At 42.1% G+C, this 18669-nt stretch overlaps 1 protein-coding gene across 1 annotated transcript in view; it reads right to left on the minus strand.

The window, feature by feature from the left end:
- The window catches only part of PLB1 (phospholipase B1), an 86271-nt gene that overhangs the window by 10995 nt on the left and 56607 nt on the right, over positions 1–18669 (minus strand). The window contains exons 42-51 of the mRNA XM_058836019.1: positions 13614–13685; positions 11368–11428; positions 10639–10697; positions 8089–8147; positions 6615–6658; positions 5338–5437; positions 3913–3964; positions 2096–2176; positions 1030–1095; positions 377–471 (exon numbers count right to left, since the gene is read on the minus strand). Of these exons, the coding sequence (XP_058692002.1) occupies positions 377–471; positions 1030–1095; positions 2096–2176; positions 3913–3964; positions 5338–5437; positions 6615–6658; positions 8089–8147; positions 10639–10697; positions 11368–11428; positions 13614–13685 (689 nt within the window). The remainder of the gene's footprint in view (positions 1–376; positions 472–1029; positions 1096–2095; positions 2177–3912; positions 3965–5337; positions 5438–6614; positions 6659–8088; positions 8148–10638; positions 10698–11367; positions 11429–13613; positions 13686–18669) is intronic.

The following is an 18669-nucleotide window of genomic DNA, read 5'->3' on the forward strand; positions in this document are numbered from 1 at the left end:
TACAGCACAGCCTGCACCAGAGGTAATGCAGCACTGGATACAAAGAGAGGAAGCAGGGATGTCAGCCTATGCTGCTGACCAGCAGATGGCTGGGCAAAAAAAGCCTTTGAAGTTCAGCAGTACCGAAATCATATGTTGACTTGTGCTGTGTCATGCTGCCTTACAGCTGGGAAGTGAGAACTTTGCTGTCTACAGGTGTATGCTTTTTAGCTGAAGTGTTGTAAGAAGTAATAGAAAGTTGGTGGGAACTAGTGCATCAGTTAAAGGCAGCACTGCAAGTAGCTTGGAAAGCTCAGTGTGGATGTCCTCCTTTAGGAATTGAGACTGAGCCCAAAAAATATCACTTTATAGGCAAAGAGCTGTTTTGCTCACTTACTTTGCTGTCAAAGCACACTCTGAAGAGCTTGCTGTGATTTGACGCAGTCCAGAGAACTCTAGCATCTCCACCATGTTGATAAAGACTCTTGGGAGCTGTGAAAATTATAATAACCAGACATACAGACGTGTTACAAATAACAGAACATGATATCACTACAAAGAGAAAGTAGTGCCATCTGCAGGTCAGGAAGTCAGTGCAAACTGCACTGGCTGCAGCCAGTGGCATTGTGAAAGGATGATGCATTAAAGGAGGTAGAGGGAGACATACAGTGGATGTCAGCCAAAAACATTTCAACAGCTAATACAAACTAGCCAAAATACTGCTTCACTCCCTGGGACATTTCCATTTGCTCTAGGGTAAATAAAACTGTTCCTGGTTGGTTTAGCCATGAAAACTGGCTGTACAGTCATGGTATGTTTGGTCCACAATATAAATATTGTCCAACACACAGTTTCTCTGAAGCTGCAGCCCTCTTTCTCAGGGCATTAGCCAGCACAGTCATTAAAATGCAGCACTGAAGAAAAGTCTGAGTCCAGCTATTTGAAAGATGACCTTGTATGAAACATAATCACTAACAGTCTATCTGAGGTGAGAAAAACATCAGTGTGCTTGCCAGGAACATAGCTTGCCAGGGTACCTTAAAATCTTACCTCCTTATAGAAAATATCCAGAGTGTCCTGAAGGTGCTTCACATACTTTTGCACTGAATAGGTTTCCTGTTAACAAAAAAAATAAAAATGAAGTCAGCCTGTTTCAGGAACCAACAAGGTGATCTGTGAGAAGATGCTCCTTTTTTCTTTTGTTGGCAGGTATATTTCTAGATCAGGAAGTTTACTGGCGCACATACAGAGGTTATATAGTGCTTGTGTTTTTATGCCATTAATACCTTCCTCTAATCTCTGTAGAAAATCCTGAGGTATCTTGGCAGAGCCTCTCCCTGATAATGACTATGTTAATCATATTTTTGGATTTTGGGTTGTCTTTTATGGGACCCAGATCAGACTGGTTTGCCTTATGAACAGAACAATATCTTTTTTTTCAAAGTGCCCATCTGGAGAAACTGACATGAAGGTAGTCAGACCCCACAAAGCCCATAAGCAAAACAACTTTCTGACTGTAGTTATAGAGGTGTAGCTGTGGAGACAAAGGCTCCAGGCAGCAGACTGAAGAGCAAAACAGAGAACAGTGCCTGGTCATGTCAACAAGCTGGGGTACAGACCCCCAAGTCTGTGACACATGAACAGTTTCAGAGGGGATGACCACTGACAGCTAAAGACATGTTTTTCACTATAAACAGATTATATTATTTCGGGTGTCATTCTGAAGCAAGAATTGGATATCATCAGTAATTGTTGTGTGGAGATGTTTTCCAGAAGACTTTACTTGTGTCCCCTAACATGCCTGAGACACCACACTGTGTTACACTGATTACATTGTCCAGTTAAGCAGAGAGAGCTCTTCAGCTTAATCTTTGTGTTTTGTTCAGTATGAGCAGGTTCCTAGTACTTATATAATGCATTTCTCCAGAGCTGCTGAGCCCCTGTATTAAAAGCTGTGCACTTGTTTCTGATACAATACAGATGAAAAGGGCAGGACTTCTAAGTGCTTTTTAAACAAAGAAGAATTTTGGCTCCCTGAGAGAGAGAAAGGCTATGTTTCCAGGGCTGGTTACCTGCCAAATGCCTGGATGAGCATGCCTAATTCAGAGATACAAACCTTGTCCAAGCAGTACTGGCATAGGTCGCTGCCTCCAACAAGAATGGTAATCAGCTTCCAGTCTTCCTTGAAGTTAATTTTCTAGTGGTACATAAAACAAACAAATTGCAGCATCCATTGCTTAGGCATGCAGAGGAAACACTCACAAAAGGTGCTGAATGGGGCACAGACAGTAGGGCAGAACAAAGGAGATATGCTGAGTTAAACTGGCAAAAGAAAAGCATCTCTCCAGGGGGAAAATCTGAACTGTTTGCTAGTCTACTGTAATTCACCTTGGCTTCTGTAAGGAAATTCCCTTCAGCAGACAAGCTCTCTCAGGGTAACCAAGCATGGAAATGTGTCTGTGGCAGCAAGCATCCCTAAATGAATGTCAGCTTCAAAACAGGGATGGACAGGAGATATATGCCAGCCATGGCTGCACACTGCAGGCAGCGTGGGGATAAAGCCAGGTGGGAGTGGAGGCTGGAGTGACTCATGTAGCTGTGGAACTGGAGCTGCTGGGGATCCCTGCCAGCTGGGCAAGAATTACCCCGTGGCCAGGAGGGGCAAGGGGTGCCCCAGGGAACAGACAGCTGAATTAAAATAGAAGAGTCCAGGAGGCTGGTGACTTCACTGAGCTCATATAAGGGCAGCTGCAGCATCCACGTCACCACAAGCTAACAATAGACACTGCTGAGCTGGATCTCATCAAAACATTTTGTAACATTCAGTACAAAGAAAGGAATCAAAGGCAGCTATTTTTAGTGTAGTGCATTTACATAACAAACATCTGCGAAAGGATCCCAGAAATAGAGGGAGGGCCTGGGAATCACCCACAGGTCTGAATTCTCCTCTTTAACCATCAATTTGCTCAGAAAGACTTTCATGAAGAGGCAATGTTATGTCCGGGGCACACCCCTCTCCCTTTTTAAAAAAATGCATAAAAAGCTGTGAATAAAACAAAGCATGACAGCCTCTGTTCTTCTATTCTATTGAAAAGCCATACCAGCTCCCTTCACTTCCAAACAATTGGCAATGCTGAGTAACTGACAGTGGGGTGAGCATGCACCATCTCCCATGAGCTCTGGCATGGAGAGCCACATACTTTGACAAATCCTGCTTATTCAGTGCCTTCCATTCCCATTCAGTCTGAGCCAAGGAGCACCAGGCACTCCCATTCCCTTAGAGGGAATGCTCTCCCTGAACCGATAGCTCACACCCAGATGGTCATCCACTCAAATTCAGCTAACACCCAGAGCAGGGCAGGCCTTGGCTTTCTCAGATTTCTTTCCCTCCCTGCTTTTGATGTCCTTCATAGCCCTCAGTGGAGCTGGCACAACAGACGCATCCACAATGCTAGATCCCCTACTAATTTTCTAAAAGATTATGGTGTGACAGAGATTCATCCATTCCTGAGGTTCCTGGTCACTGATTAATTATTTGCCTGCTCAAAACCAGACTTTGAGAAGGCTTTTTCTCCTGCAAAGACTTCAGTAGCCTCTTGTGACTCATGTTGGTCTGCATGTACCTGCTTCAGCAATTTTACACTCAGCCTTTATGACCTTCACTTTGAAGCTTGCTGCTCAACAAAGCAATTCTGTGATCTCACCAGAGCCTTCGTATTTCTCCTGTTCCTCACTACCGTCCTTACATCTCCTGGCTGCACTGCACCCTATATTAGGGGTAATTAATCTTGCACATTCATCTTGGAAAGCACAGAAGAGACAAGGACTTTTCTTTCACCAGTAAAGCACTCTTCATGACTCAAACATCCCATTAATTACAGTTATCTCCCAGAAACCACAGCAACACTGAGGTGTGGCCCAAATCCCACCTACCGAGCTGCTTCTCATCAGCTCCACCAAAGCACGTGCTTGGGCTGGCATATCACTAGGAGAGAGAACAGAAGATTTTAGATGTGTGCTCTAAAAGAATATCACCTTCTTGACCCCCACTCCTCATTGCAGGGGGATCTCAGGATCAGCAGAAATCATTATAAGGAAAGTGATGCCTCAAAAGGCTGAGCAAACACTGAAGGAGCAAGTTGCACAAGTGAATAATCTGATCTGAAACGGCTTCAGCTGGAATGGCTGCTAAGTGGCAGGCAACTGGTATGAGCTCTTCCCATCTCAGAGTTGGCCTCAGTGCGTTTTGTTTGGGAAAAAAAAAACACTAATGCCCAGATGCACAGAGACATTGAGTTGCATGACTCGCTTCAAAAATCTAGTGGCGGAGTTTGGTGCTGACACAGAAGCTGGGCACCTAACCAGCCTTCCTGATCTGGCCTTAAATTCCTATGGCTTGTCTTATGGCTGGAAGAGAGTGCTTACACTGTGGGACTGCCAGGCTTGAGAGCCCTGGTCCAGCTCTGGACAGGATGCAACATCCATGGGTCAAAGCACAAGCCATGCTGAGACACCAAACACACTGAAAATGATCTCCTGCTATACTAGAAAAAGACTGTGCTTGAGCTAATAAGCCCTGCCTCTCTCCAGCAGGTATACAAATGCAGTTACATTATTTGGATTCCTAGAACTATATTGATCATGCTGAGTCAGCTTTGCTCAGGGAATCCATTAAATATTTAGTAGCTATACAAGCTTAGATAGTTATCCTAAATCTTTCTGAAGCAGATTTAATGGTTGTTAAAGGTGTCACAAAAAGCTCTGGAAACAAATTCTGTGAGCAGGCACAGTGTAAGCCATACAGATTCTTACATGTTTTGGTTGTTAACAGACTAGTAGTTTTTCTTCAGGAAGAGAAAGGAGTTATTTCCCAGATGATTTTTTTTTTCTAATTTTGCACTGCAAACAGGGATAATTTTTAATGCCATTAGGGTAGCAGGGGGCTTCTATTTTCAGGGACATTCTCTAGAAATCAAAGAATAAAAGATATGCTCATGATTTTTTTCCTCATTACAGATAGTGCCTGACAGTGAATTAGGGACCTGTACAATTAAGACTGGGCAGAAAAAGGTACTGGTTGAATTAGACACATAACTAAGGCATTGGCTCAAAAATTAGGGACAACAGTCAAATAAAGAAAGGAAGCTTGTGTCTAATTTAGAAAAAGATAACAAATAGATCCCCCAAATACTGAATTGAATTTAAAAAAATAAAACCCTGAAATTCACAATTTAAAACATCAGATCACAGAAGCATGCTGAGTACCAGCAGGTCATCAGCATTACCTCAACCCTGACATGCATCACAAAAGTAGGTTACTCTCACTCCTTTGCCTTTCTTGTTTGGGATTGTCCTTACCGTGCTGTGGCATTTCTCTCTGCAACGTTGAATCCAGATGTTTCCTTAGAACTGCCAGTGGAGAAGCCAAAGAGGTTTGGATTGAATTTCTTCAAGATGTCTTAAAAAGAAAAGCCACACTGTTTAACCATTTACAACATTACAGCCAGCAGCATTGCCCCCCTGCAGAAGTAGGAGCCAATTGAGTGGTGAGAATACGGACCTGTTTTTCCACTATGACTTTACAGTAGCTAGAGACACACCTGCTTTGAAGACTCTAGTTACTGTCCAAATTTCATCACTGCAATGATTTCTCTCCAAGGGCCTGAAGAGTCAGGGCCTGGCGGCCCAGGAGATGCATAGGTGGATCTTGGGCATCCACCAGTCCTGAATTTAAGTGTTCCCTGAATATGGCCCTCTATCTCTCACTCCTCCAGCTAGATAATACTACTTGTGGCAGAGAAGTGTATTTTTTTCATTTTTCTAGATTTCACTGAAACTTACAGTGGGGAAGCATAATGTCTGTAAACTGTTATTGTTACTGTGTCTGTAGTGCTGTCTGAAACCTCTTTATAGAATCTCATTTATAATGCATAAATGAATTGTGCCTTCTATTTTTCTTCAAACACAGTGATATGCCTGGTACAAGGCAAAGCACATCAGATTTTATTACTAACAATGTCAGGTACTGTCAAACTGCTCCACAGCATAGATCACATACAAATAGAGGAGCCATTGTAAACCAAGTGCCTTCCAATTCATTGTCATGTTGACCACTTAATGGTTTCTATGGCAACCACAGGCCCAATTGCACAGAACATTAGGGCAAAAATATATAGTACTTTTAGATTTTTTTTTCTACTGCTATGTAGCAACTTGACATTATCAGGAAGAACCATAGCTTTGTCAACAATCCTGGTTAGACTGAGTGCTACTTGTTTCATAACCCTTCATTTGTCCACAGACAGTACAGTTAGTCACTCAAAAGCAAACAACAAAATAAGGGAGGAGCAGGTCTGCCATGAACTCCTGTCACCTTCAGCACATTTACTCCTAATTCTTTTTGGTCTAAAGGATGATACAATCACATGCAGGTCCTGTGATGTGGAGGGGCTGAATTAATTTTACAGCTAATCCGGTCTGGATTCAGTTCTCACTCACATGAACTACTTATACCCACAAAAGATGGACATCCCCACCATTTTCAAGGAAAGAATGACCATTTCCAGATGCTTCCTAGCATCCACTTAAACGACTTTCAGTGTAAAACCCAACTTTTGCTTTTCTAGGATACTCACTGGGTAAAGTAGCCTGGATCTCCAGGGTCGCATCACCTCCAATACTACAAAGAGAAAGAATAAAATCACCCAGTGGGGTTAATCCTGCAGCCATCTGTCTTATTGTCACCATATGTTGTTGTACCAGTCCAAGAAGAAAAACACACACACACATACACTCCAAAATACTTGCTTCAAATAGGACTAAGGAGATAAACCACGGAAATTCAGGGAAAGTAGTGAAAAGATAACTTGCATTAAATAAATCAGGGCAGCACTAAGATAGAAGCTATGCCTTCAGGCTGGGAACAGACCATATTGGGAGAACTGATTTTTCATATGGACATGCTGGGATACCTATCACAGAAAGGCATATTTCCTCACTAAAGTTGCTCCACATTACCTTAATGAAACTACATTGTGCACAGTTATGCAGAGATTGCATTAAATATTCATTAACTACCTATTTGCAATTCTGCAATGCCGATTACATACAGCCTCTGCCTCTACCGTTCAGAACTTGTCTGTGTGCAGAGCCAATAAACTTACACCACTTGTGGCAGCCCCTTCTGAAAATATTCATGCCTGCAGACACAAGCAAAGGGCTGTAGAAAGAGCAAATAGGACAACGTATACATGCACACACTTATCAACTATATGTCTGCCCATAGGGAGCAGGCAGTTTCCTTCCACTCTAGCATGGATATTGAGCTTCACACTCTCTGATGTGCAGTGCTTTCCCACTTTGCAATAGCAAAGGTGTTTGGAACATCTTCACTGAGTACGTATGCAGTGCTTTTGCCATGTTCATGCCAATCCACACGCACTCAGACCTTCTAGCATTAGACATTGCAGTAGATAACCACAGCAACACTTTGAATAAGTTCCAGAGATACTAGGAAAAGGCTAAAAGGTACTGTGACATGGGACCATGCTTGTAGCAATCAGATTGGGTTAACACAGACACACAAGAAAAAGAAAAGAAGAAAAGAGGCATGAAAAAGCCCACAAAAACAAATACAACCCATCCACAGGAATCACTCCTCTTCCAGTCCTGCCTCTGCCAATCCTTACCAAACAATACTTGCTGTCTCTTGCTAAAGGACACAAAATGATTCACACTACTACTTTCAGTGTTAGAACAAAAACCTGTGACTTTATTTTCTGACTCCAGTCTTTATAGATTCTTGAGAATGAACAGGGATTGGATAATTAAGTTACCACCTTCCCAAGCACACTGGTCATGCAAAATGTCCATCAAAAGACGTTTCTTAGAAGGAATGTGTAAACAACTTATGTTTACCACAGTCTCATAGGAAAGTAACTAAAACTATGAAAACATTATCAGAAGGCTTAATTTTCAGGGTGACAGCTGTCAGCATCCTTCCTCTAAATTTACATAGACAAAGATGTAACTACACAACCAGGTGACCCACACTTTTAACTGTGTGGACAAAAAAAGAGAAAAAAAAACCAAACCAGCATTTTCACTTACCTCCAGGAAAGTCCCTTCCAGTCTGTTTGTAGATCTGGTACTTTGGCTCCTACTGCAGTCTGCAAAAGATGGAAATACAATTGATAAAATACTAAAAGAAAATAAAGCCCTACAAATTTAGGTAAGATAAATATTATGTATTGAAAGTGCTGAAGTATTCTAGTAACATTACTCTGCATTTAGCCAAGCTTTTACAATATCTGAATTTTAGCATAAGTGGTCTTTGTCCTCATTCACCACCACACGCTGGCCTGTGGGTAGCCCTGCATCTCCCACACTTCAATTTTCCGTGCTTCTTCTCACATACAAAAGGAACTCATCTAGACAGTAGACCATGGAGCATCAGAGGAGATACAATCCAGCCAGAGGACATCAGATTGTAAGGTCAAGGACAAAAGACTTTAAAGTGGCTGCTCATACTGTTTTAGCAACCCAGTGGGACCCAGATTAACATCAACAGCTTTTTATTTCTTTGAATTTTTTTCTGATGGAAAATGCTTCATCCTGGCATTTCCTGAAGAAAGATGATTTTGCAAGACTTAATAATCCAGGAAAAAAAAGCCCCAAACACTGATGAAAAAACTCCAGTTTTAGCTGTACATAAATCAGAGGAGCTCCTTTTTAATCTGCAAAGTAAACAAATCTTTGGTGTACAATCCATTTTTTCTCTCCTGGATCCAGTCTGCTACTTAACACACAAACCTGATGAGGTGTAGACAGGATTTTTTTTTACCAGTATAGATAAGCATGTTGGTGTGTCTATTGCTTTCACTGTGCATTGGTGCTAGAGAAGTCAGATGAATTCTAACTAGCGACATGACTAAATTGCTCAATGTTTCATTAATCTCCAACTGTATCTAGATTGAGACAGCCTTTATTCCTGCACTGTGAACTTTGAAATCCTTCAAAATTAAATAAATACATAAAGCCATCAGAACAAAGACCTCTGTCCTGAATTTGAGTAGCTCACAGGATGGGGACAGACCTCTAGCAAGGTCAGCACTCTGCCTCGCATTCAGGGCAGCAAACATGAGAAGGAGTTCTTCTGCAGCTTTACAGTTTTTTAATGTTCTCATCTAATTTTGTATTTTTCAAAAAGCCATGGCATCAATTCAGGCATAAAAACTGATTGCATTCAGGGATCTTATGAGGAGTATCAGGAAGAAAATCCATGCCTTGGCCGACTTTGCTCCTGCAGACCCCCTGTGCCAAGGATGCTTATGCTGTACGAAGCATGCATGGCTGCTGTGGGAGATGTATGTGTACACATGTGGGAAATACTATGCCAGTTTTTCTGGCCCTCCAAATAAATCACTTAATAAAACCCCCAAACACACCTTGCTGTGGCAGTGGCAACTGGTAGGAACTACATGAATAATGGCTTTATGAGAACCTGCCTTGCTCAGCTCCTGAGACAGAGACCACAAGCATCATAATCTGACCCCTATGACTAGGGCTTTCTGAGATATTTCATATATTAAAAGTACTAATATTTTTAAAATAAGAGATATGTGCTAGTGTGCATACCTAGCATTTGATGTGGGGAGGAAATAAAGCAATTAATTTTAAGAGTCATGGCAATGGATAGGAGGGAGACTTATAGTGCTTTACTGATTTCTTCTAAGAAAAACTCAAAGCTTTGCAGCAGGGGGAAAGGCAGGATTACATCAGGTCAAGCAAAATTCGTTTCAGAGCTAACGAGAAGGTGCATGATGCATAATGAGGACATGCACACCTGACTATCAGATAAGCCTGATCACTGAAGAGCTTCAGATCCTACAAGTCCATCTGAACTCAACAGGAACAGAAGCTGCTAGAATGAGCACTGGTTTAGTTCAGGAGTTGAACTTCATGGGAACTGTTGACGCAAATGTTTCCTTTCATGTCATGCCAGAACAGTTCTGTAGGGCTGTGTAATTCTAGAACTTTTTCTCAGAAAACTTCAGTGTAGATCTGCAGTGTTCCCTGCTATTCTTCTCTGGGGCATTTTTTTTTTCCTTTTTGTGCCTACTTTTTGTTTTAAACTTCCATTTCTTAGTACTTGAAATACATCAGAGCTTTAACTGGAAGATACCTAACCCAGGAAACAAAATCTGAAAGCAAAACTCTGAAATATAGAAGTATCAGAATTATCTCAAGTGGGAAGCACTTCATTTTGCCATCAATGATTTCCCCGGGAGTTTTCAGCAAAATGTCTCTTCCATCAAAAATATCAACTGCTTTCGCTTCTTTTTTTTCCATGTCAGAAAAGACTATTCCTATAGGACAGCCAATTCCCATTTCAAAAACTCTTGAATAAACTATATGCAACAGAGAATGGGATCCCATTTCTGTCCTGGCCTGAACTATTCATTACTGGATTACACAATTTCCAGTGTAACTCATATTCCTTCAGGCTATATCTTTGCAAAGGGAACCAGGTAGATGAGTTTTGCTTTGCCAAGCCAAAGCAATTTGCTTTCTATCTGATGATGCCTGATATGACAACATCTGGGTAGAAATCAACAATGGCTTTTCTCATTCTAAATGTGGGAATACAGCAGTACTCACAGTCAGGGAATCTCCAAGTGCTCCTATGGCTTTGATGTCAGCAGGTCGTAGCTCATGTACTAAAAAGCAGTAGGAGAATAAAAGCAGGATTACTGACAAAATACTGTTTAATAGAATAAATATGCAAGCCTTAGTTACCAATCTGATGGCATTTTTTCAGACTTTTAAGGTAGAAGAACCCTCATGTTCTGTGTGTCATCTAGGCGAAATGTGTAACTTCTTGCCTTTGCTTGCCACAGTGTAATACACTAGCATGCAAAGAAATGGAACTTAAAACACCTTAGGTAAAAATATGAAAGCAGACTAGATATATTTACAGATACATATATTCAATTTCTTTTAATTGTCTTTCAGGTTTGGGTCATAGATCAATATGATCCTGTTAAAAATCTCCCTGTAAAATCTTCAAACTACACACAACACTTACAATGCACTGTTTTGTCACTAACCCTCCTGGGCAGTTTTAATCTGCCATGTTGCTGTATGATGAATGATGTATATCATACATTCATACAATAAATGTGATCCCATTTATCCACAGACATATACTTGCTGTCATGCAGAACTTACTGTGAATGGCAAGACAGACTTTTTCCCCTGCTGCTAAATATATCAGCTTTTATTGTTTGTTTTCCATCTAGGATGTGCAATTTCAACATCTTATTGTTTTTAGAAACAAAAGATTAAATTTTTCCCATGTGTGATTTTAGGTTAGGAGTTCTTTCTCACCTGATGTTGGGACACGACTAGATGGAGTGTGACCAGGACAAGACAGTTCACTGCCCCAATTCTGAAATGAGAAGTTACAAAATTGTTTCATCTTGTAGCTGAAAGATAATGTGGAATTCATAAATGGTTTAGTTGTACTGTGAAGTGCAAAACCAAGTTGAAACCTAGATTCTAGTTTGGTGCCTGTGTAGCTCAACAGTCTTTTACACCTCTTTGTGGAATACTATCCAAACAATAATTACTTCTGGTGACATTTTCTAGCTAAAGCATAACACTTTCCAAAGGCAAAACATTTCATCTTGAAATACTGCTTATTACAAAGTTCTATAAGGATGATTATTTTTTTCTCTCTCCACTGCCTAGAAATTTTGTCCTTGACCTACAAGGTGGGGTCGCCAGGTTTGAAGTCTTACTCTGTCTCAAAAGATATCAGATGTAAAAGCAAATAAAAATCAACAATAAAATCCCCTGCAAAGTAATGTTATATTAATATATTATATTATTAATGTATTATTATATTAACTGGTGAAGGGTTTGAACACAAGTCCTGTGAGAAGCTGCTGAAGGAGCTGGGGATTGTTTAGTCTGGATAAAAGGTGGCTCAGGGGTGACCTTACCACTCTACCACTGCATGAAAGGAGATGTGACAAGGCAGGAGTCTGTCTCTTCTCCCAGGTAACTGGTGAAGGAACAAGGGGGAATGGACTCAAGCTGCACCAGGGAAGGTTCAGATTGGATAACAGAAAAAAAATTTCTTCACTGAAAAGATGACCAAGCATTGGAACAACTTTACATATTCTATTATTACATTATCATTCCCCATGTACCTTGCCAGGAACCTATTCTTTCCCTAGAAACTTTCAAAAATGGCTTGCTTTTACTGAATATAAAATTTGAAAAAACTTCAAAGCTTTAAAGGTACCAGGAAAGAAAGCTGTCAGGCTCTAAATATTTGTACTTTACCATACATTTTTAGATGACATAATAGTTATTATGTATATTCCCCCAATTGAAGATATTGAATCAAATACATATTGCAGAACACCTTAGCTCACCAGCAGAGAGAGCTGATGAATGTCTCCCCCTGCTTTTTGGTAACAAACAATCATATTAGCCAAGAAGGCAGCAAGGGAAAAACTAAAATTGTTACAGTGGCCAGCCCTTGCAAGAGCAATGACAACTGTGTATGCTGATTGAAGGGCCAGCCCTGCTAGAAGCAGGAGGTCAGGCTAGGGATGTCTTAAGGTCCCTTCCAACCTCAATTATTCTGTGACTGCACAATTCTACCACAGTAAAACTACATGGACCAGTGGTCTTCAGGAAGCATGGTTGCTGTTAAAAACATCACAACAAATTCATCTGTTCTTGTAAAAAAATGTTGTGATAGACTCCACTATCAACCACTGAAGTCTGGTTGCAGATGCCAGAAAGGACAGACAGGCTTATTTTCAGATCAGAAAGTGTTGCTTTACTCTTTCTCTACTTTCCTTTATCATTTCAAAAGCTCTTGCGATTCAGTGGAAGTCCAATAATTACGTATTAAAAGTATAACTCTAGCTCTACAGATAAAAATCCCCTTTCAGTACTGCAAACTATGATTTGCTAAGACAAAAATTGCTGTTCTTTGGCACACAAAGATTTTGATAATTGGGTTAGTCATGAGCACCCCCATGCCAGTCCGTTTTGACTGCCAAGCAAATAACCGCTCCATTTCTTCAAGTTCTACACACAATATCTGTTTTTGCAGTTTATTTAACATGCATCATGATAGTTGCTCAGTCATGGTAGAAATTAAGTCCCTTTGAAATGGGACTCTTATCACCTTTATATAGAGTCACACATCCAATATGTAAAGGTGACTGCTTTCTACAGGTTAAGCTTACTTGAATGTAAGAAGAACAGTGCCTTCAGAGAAGAATACCTAAACCTTCCTCAGATTATTTGGGGGTCAGGATTCTAAGATAGCTTCTCAATACTGTGAAGAACTTGCTATCTGAATTAATTATGCATTCTAGTTTACTTACTTTGGTTACAGTTTTAATACAATTGCACCAGTAATATAATTAATTTTGTTTGGCTTTTAGGAAAACATTTTTTTTCACAATGAAAAGAGCAATGCAAGGCCGAATTCCTTTCCAAAAACGTGTATTAGTTTATGTAATCTATAAATTCAGGATGATGTGTTATGAGACGAGATACAGCTTCACATAGTTGACCTAAAATGCAGTAAAAGGTGCAACAATTACCTCTATTGGCTCTCTAGTGGGCTCCACAGGTGTGTAGTTACTATTCCTGTACGTTCCCAGGAAGGGACTGTTCTGGAGAAAGAGGAAACAAAATGCTCTTTCTAAATCTTTATCTTAAAATAAGAGAAATAAGAGAAACTAGGCAATAGGCACATGGCACAAACCATAACAAGTGACATCAAGGTATCATACCAAGAAAGCAATTGCCTAAAATATAAAATTGGAATATGGACTTTGAAACTATGATCCTTCCTTAAAATTCATAAAATTTGTGCTTAGTACCATAGGACAAAACTTGTCCTATGTAACATGTAAAAAATTACATATTCCAGATTGCACTTTAATATTTTCCTCTCCTAACATTTCAAATTAGATTTTATTAGATGTTTAGTCCTTTCAAAAGGCACTGATGTAGAATCTAGACAAACCTGGGCAGATCTTCTGTCAGCAGCAGGGGGATGAAAGACTGCTTATTGAAAAGATCATTCTTCCCTCCAAGGGAGGCTATAGAAATTCTATCATTATTTTTGTCCCCTACTAATGCAGCATGCATTCAGGTAGACATGCACATCATATAGACAAAAAAATTCACCTGGAGGCTCACTTACCTCAATCAAGAGAAACTCTGGCATCTGAATAAGGAAGTCTTAAAAAGCACTAAAATTAGAAGGCAGGCTATTGTGGAGGCCAGTGGGCCAATTAAGAAAGAATCCACAACTCTCCCTTGGAGGGAAAGCTCCTAAACAAGTTCCTTCTTTAATGGAGCAACAAAAGGAGTCACCCCCAGCATGCCTTAGAGCCCAAAATTTATATACTCTGCAAATTCTATGTATGCCATTAGTCCCTTCCCTTTGCTCCGCCCCTGAACTCAGTTGACTACTCCTGATGCTCCTATGTAAACCACTCCTTCTCTTTGACTATCCAGAGTTTTTGTCCCTGATCCCTTTGCAGTAGCTGGAGTTCTCCATGTCCCTGGATCTAGAATAAAAGCTCCTTGCGGAAAACTGCACAAGGCTCTTGTCCCTCCTTCTGTGTAACCCGGATGTCACCCAAAGAGCTGCAATCACTCAACAGCCCTTTTCAGGGCTCAGAGCTGAGATTACTCTTGGCAGGGCAGGGAGTGCCTGTGTGCCCAAGAGAGTCCTTCCAAGGACACTTCTCTGGGAAAGTTGTGGCACCCAGACCACTGACCAGACTGCCACAGCTGGTACCTGAACAGGGACCTAGGTGCTAGGGGATCCCTGGAGAAGCATCTCCTGCAGCTTTCAGCTGCAACACACAAGCCACTTTCAGGTTAGCCAGCTCCCCAAGGAGAACCCTCAATGTTCAAATGAAGGCTCTCCGAGGGGCGAGTGAAACCCTCCAATGACAGCAAGGTCAAAGATTCTGGAGGCTGATTGATGGGCTGACCATCCACCCAACAGCTTTCTGTTGACCCAGTGGGCTTTGTGCTGCCTGAAGAAAAATTTTAAGTTGTTATATTGGAGTCTTTTCCTTTATGTTTTCCTTTTGCTGTTGGGTGTGGGAGCAAAGAACAGAGGATGGGCAACAAACTGAGCCGTCCTAAGCTCAGCCCTCCTCAGATGGACTTTTATTACCAAGTTGTAGAAACCCTTGCTGCAGGAGAATTTAAGTTTTCTAAGGGACAATTAAAGAGATTTTTTCATTGGGTTTCTAAATATTTCCCTAATGTTGCATGGTATTCTGTTTTCTTGGGAGAGTTTTGGGACAATGTTGGGATAAAATTATATAACATTCAACCGGGTTGTGATTTATGGATGGCAAAGTTTTTCCTTTATTTCATACTATAGTTAAGTCAGTTGAAAAACTTGGGGAAACCTTCAGGAGAGGTTTCAGGTCCTCAGTAAAAGCCCCTTCCCTTTTACCCTCTCCTCATATTCCTAAAACCTCACCAGCTGAGGGGTGATCAGCAGGCAATTGTGGTGTTGCACAGGGTGGTTGCCAATGCCCTGATGCCTCTTGATCCCCTCTCTCCCCCTCCCAGGACAGCACTGACCATGCTGCCCTGGACTTTCCCCTTGCCCTCCGTTCTATGCCACTCTACCCAGTCCCACCTCTTGTTACTGACCCACAAAATGGTGCTGGCAATGTGGCCAGCCCCACCATTTTGTCACCCCCATGTTCATGTTTTCCTGCCTTGAACCCTCAAAACAGCCACCTCCCTGCCTCTTCACCACCTTTCTCCACACTTCCTATTGCATCCTGCTCCTCCTTTCCCCCTGTGTCGTCAGTGGGTGTGTGTCAGGACCTCCCCCTATTGCTGGGAACTCCTTTCCCCTTGCGGACCCCACCCCTTCCGTAAACTCCACCCTTTCTGCTGTTGGCTTCTCCCCTGCTGTCCAACCCTTTCACCCTGAAAACTCAGCTTCTGAACTTGCTGGCATAGTTTTCTAAGACTTTCCCAGGACAGTAACTGTAAACATAGAGATATGTGTACATTCCTTCTGTTACACGTCTTGTGATGGACATCTCTCATGGCCAGTGTGGTTGGGAAAGTGTTATCCTGACCATCCAATCCCTGGCCGTGGTCAGAAACCTATAAATCCTGGGAGAAGAAATAAATTTTCTCTTCCTTTCACCACACCTTGAGCTGTGTCTGTGTGATCTATTCATCTTCAGCGGCAACACAACCCCCTTCTGGTTCTCGTAACACTGGAACTGGAAGTGGCAATGGCAAAAACCAGAAGGAAGCCATCTTCACTTCCAATGCCTCACGCCATCAGGCAGATCTGGTCTATCCAAAAGGGCCCTGTGCTCCAATAAAGCACCCTCCATCCTCTTTGAAAGGATGAGACCACCGAGTCCTCAGACTCAAACACCCAGTCTGAGGACTGCTGGGCCAAGACTCAAAGGGAGACCACCCGGGAGGGAGAGTGGGAACTGGCAAATAAGATCTCTGCTTTCCCGGTTGCTTACAAATGGAGGAGAAGGCCAACAGCCAACAATTCCTGGGAGCCCATCCCCTATGGGGAAATTAAAGAACTAGTTAAGGTGGCAAATGAACATGGCCAGGGATCCCACTTTTTCAAAAACTTGATCAAAGCCACCTCCTCCTCACACACACTGGTTCCTCACAACATCAAAAATATTATGAACTGTCTCCTTTCCCCAGCCAAATATATTCTGTGAGAAAGGCAGTGGAAAAAACACTTAAAGTCTTTATCAGACACTTATTCAAAAGTTGCCAATAGACCCAGTTTGTCTATTGAGCAGTTAGCAGAAGGTGACTTTCAAAAACCAACCGATCAAGTGAATGTTATACCAGAAGCTGCATTGCAGGACATAGCCACCACAGCCAAAACATCTTTGCCCCTCATCCCCGATGATACCATACCAACACAGCACTTCATTAACATCAAGCAAGGGGTTGATGAAACATTTATACAATTTGTAGACCTATTAAAAGTGTCCCTGGAAAAACAATTAGAAAGTCCTGAAAGTTGAAAAGAGGTTCTGAACAAAATTGCTCTCGCAAATGCTAAGATGCAATGCAAAACAATCCTAAGGGCTCTACCCCTTGTCAAGGAACAAATTAAACAAATGGTGAAGACTTGCACCAAGCATTCCTCTACCAAAAATACTGTGGCACAGGCAGTTACCAAAGGCATTGTCAACAGGGTGGCAGGAGCCTTCACTGCAGTTTCCCAAAAAGACAAAGGCACGCGTTTCTGCTGCAGTGAATTAGGACATTTTTTAAAAGACTGCCCAGAATAGATGGCCCCACAGGACAATTGTAAGAACTATCAGTGGTCCAAGGGACAATCACCTTACCAGCAGCACTCAGGAAACTTCCAGCAGAGCATGGGACAGCCCTGCGCTACAACAGCAAATGGAATGTTGTCCTGGCCTGCTCTGTCCACCATTCTGGAACACTAGGAGAAACAAACATCAGTTCCAGAGGTTCCTCCACATATGAAAAAGATCCCACATGCTCAAAGGTTCAGGTGGGAACCTGGCACCAGCTGGCAAGCACGTTGTACATTGCCTTTCTCAATGAAGATATTTATAAAATTTCAACAGGGAAACTTGCGCCATGCAATAGCCCTCAAGACATTTTACTTGGTGGGGACTCCATCAATGGGCCAGAACAAATAAACATTTTACCAGAAATTGTGACTGTGACTCCAGGGGACAAGATTTTTGTCACTATCTCCTGTGTTGACCCACCATACCAACTTCCCCAGGGTCAGCCTACTGCTCAAGCATTTTTACTGAAATACCCAAAATGAGTCCCTCTCAATCCCACCATGATGTGTACACAGATTGTGGGCAACAATAAACCCATCTTAGAGTGTGGCCTGTTGTGTCATGGGGAAAAATTCTCCCGTCTAGGGATGATAGACCCTGGGGCAGATGTCGATCATGGCCATTCACCTGGGAATTGCTGGCTGTGGCTGGTATGATCTCAGGGATTGGGGATGTTGCGGTTTCTATGCATAGCATGCACAATGTTGTTGTTGAAGGTCCTGAGGGCAAAACGGCAACCATCCAGCCATTTGTGGTGAGGGCCCCTATCACCCTGTGGGGCAGAGACCTGTTGTCCCAATGGGGGACTTCCATGCACATTCCCTGTAGGAATTTTTAGTAAGAGCTACTGTAAAGCACGCAAACCCTACTGCTCCTCAACTCACCTGGAAACAAGACCATCCAGTGTGGGTTGACCAGTGGCCCCTTTCCGATAAAAAAATTGTGCACTTTGGAAGCCCTCATGGAGGAGCAACTTGCCAAGGGCCACATCACTGAGACCAAGAGCTCTTGAAATTCCCCTATCTTTGTCCTGAAAAATCCCGGCAAGGATAGGTGGAGGCTCCTCCATGACCTCCGCAAGGTCAATGAGGCCATTGAGGACATGGGGTCTCTGCAACCTGGCTTGCCCTCACCCACAATGCTGCCCCAGAAGATAGCAGTGATTGACATCAAGGACTGCTTCTTCAACATTCCACTCCATCCCCGAGATGCCCCTAGGTTCGCCTTTTCTGTTCCTTCTCCAAACAGACAGGCCCCTCTTAAAAGATACCGCTGGCTGGTCCTTCCA

The sequence above is a fragment of the Poecile atricapillus genome, chromosome 3 (genome assembly GCF_030490865.1).
Source record: "Poecile atricapillus isolate bPoeAtr1 chromosome 3, bPoeAtr1.hap1, whole genome shotgun sequence".
NCBI lineage: Eukaryota > Metazoa > Chordata > Aves > Passeriformes > Paridae > Poecile > Poecile atricapillus.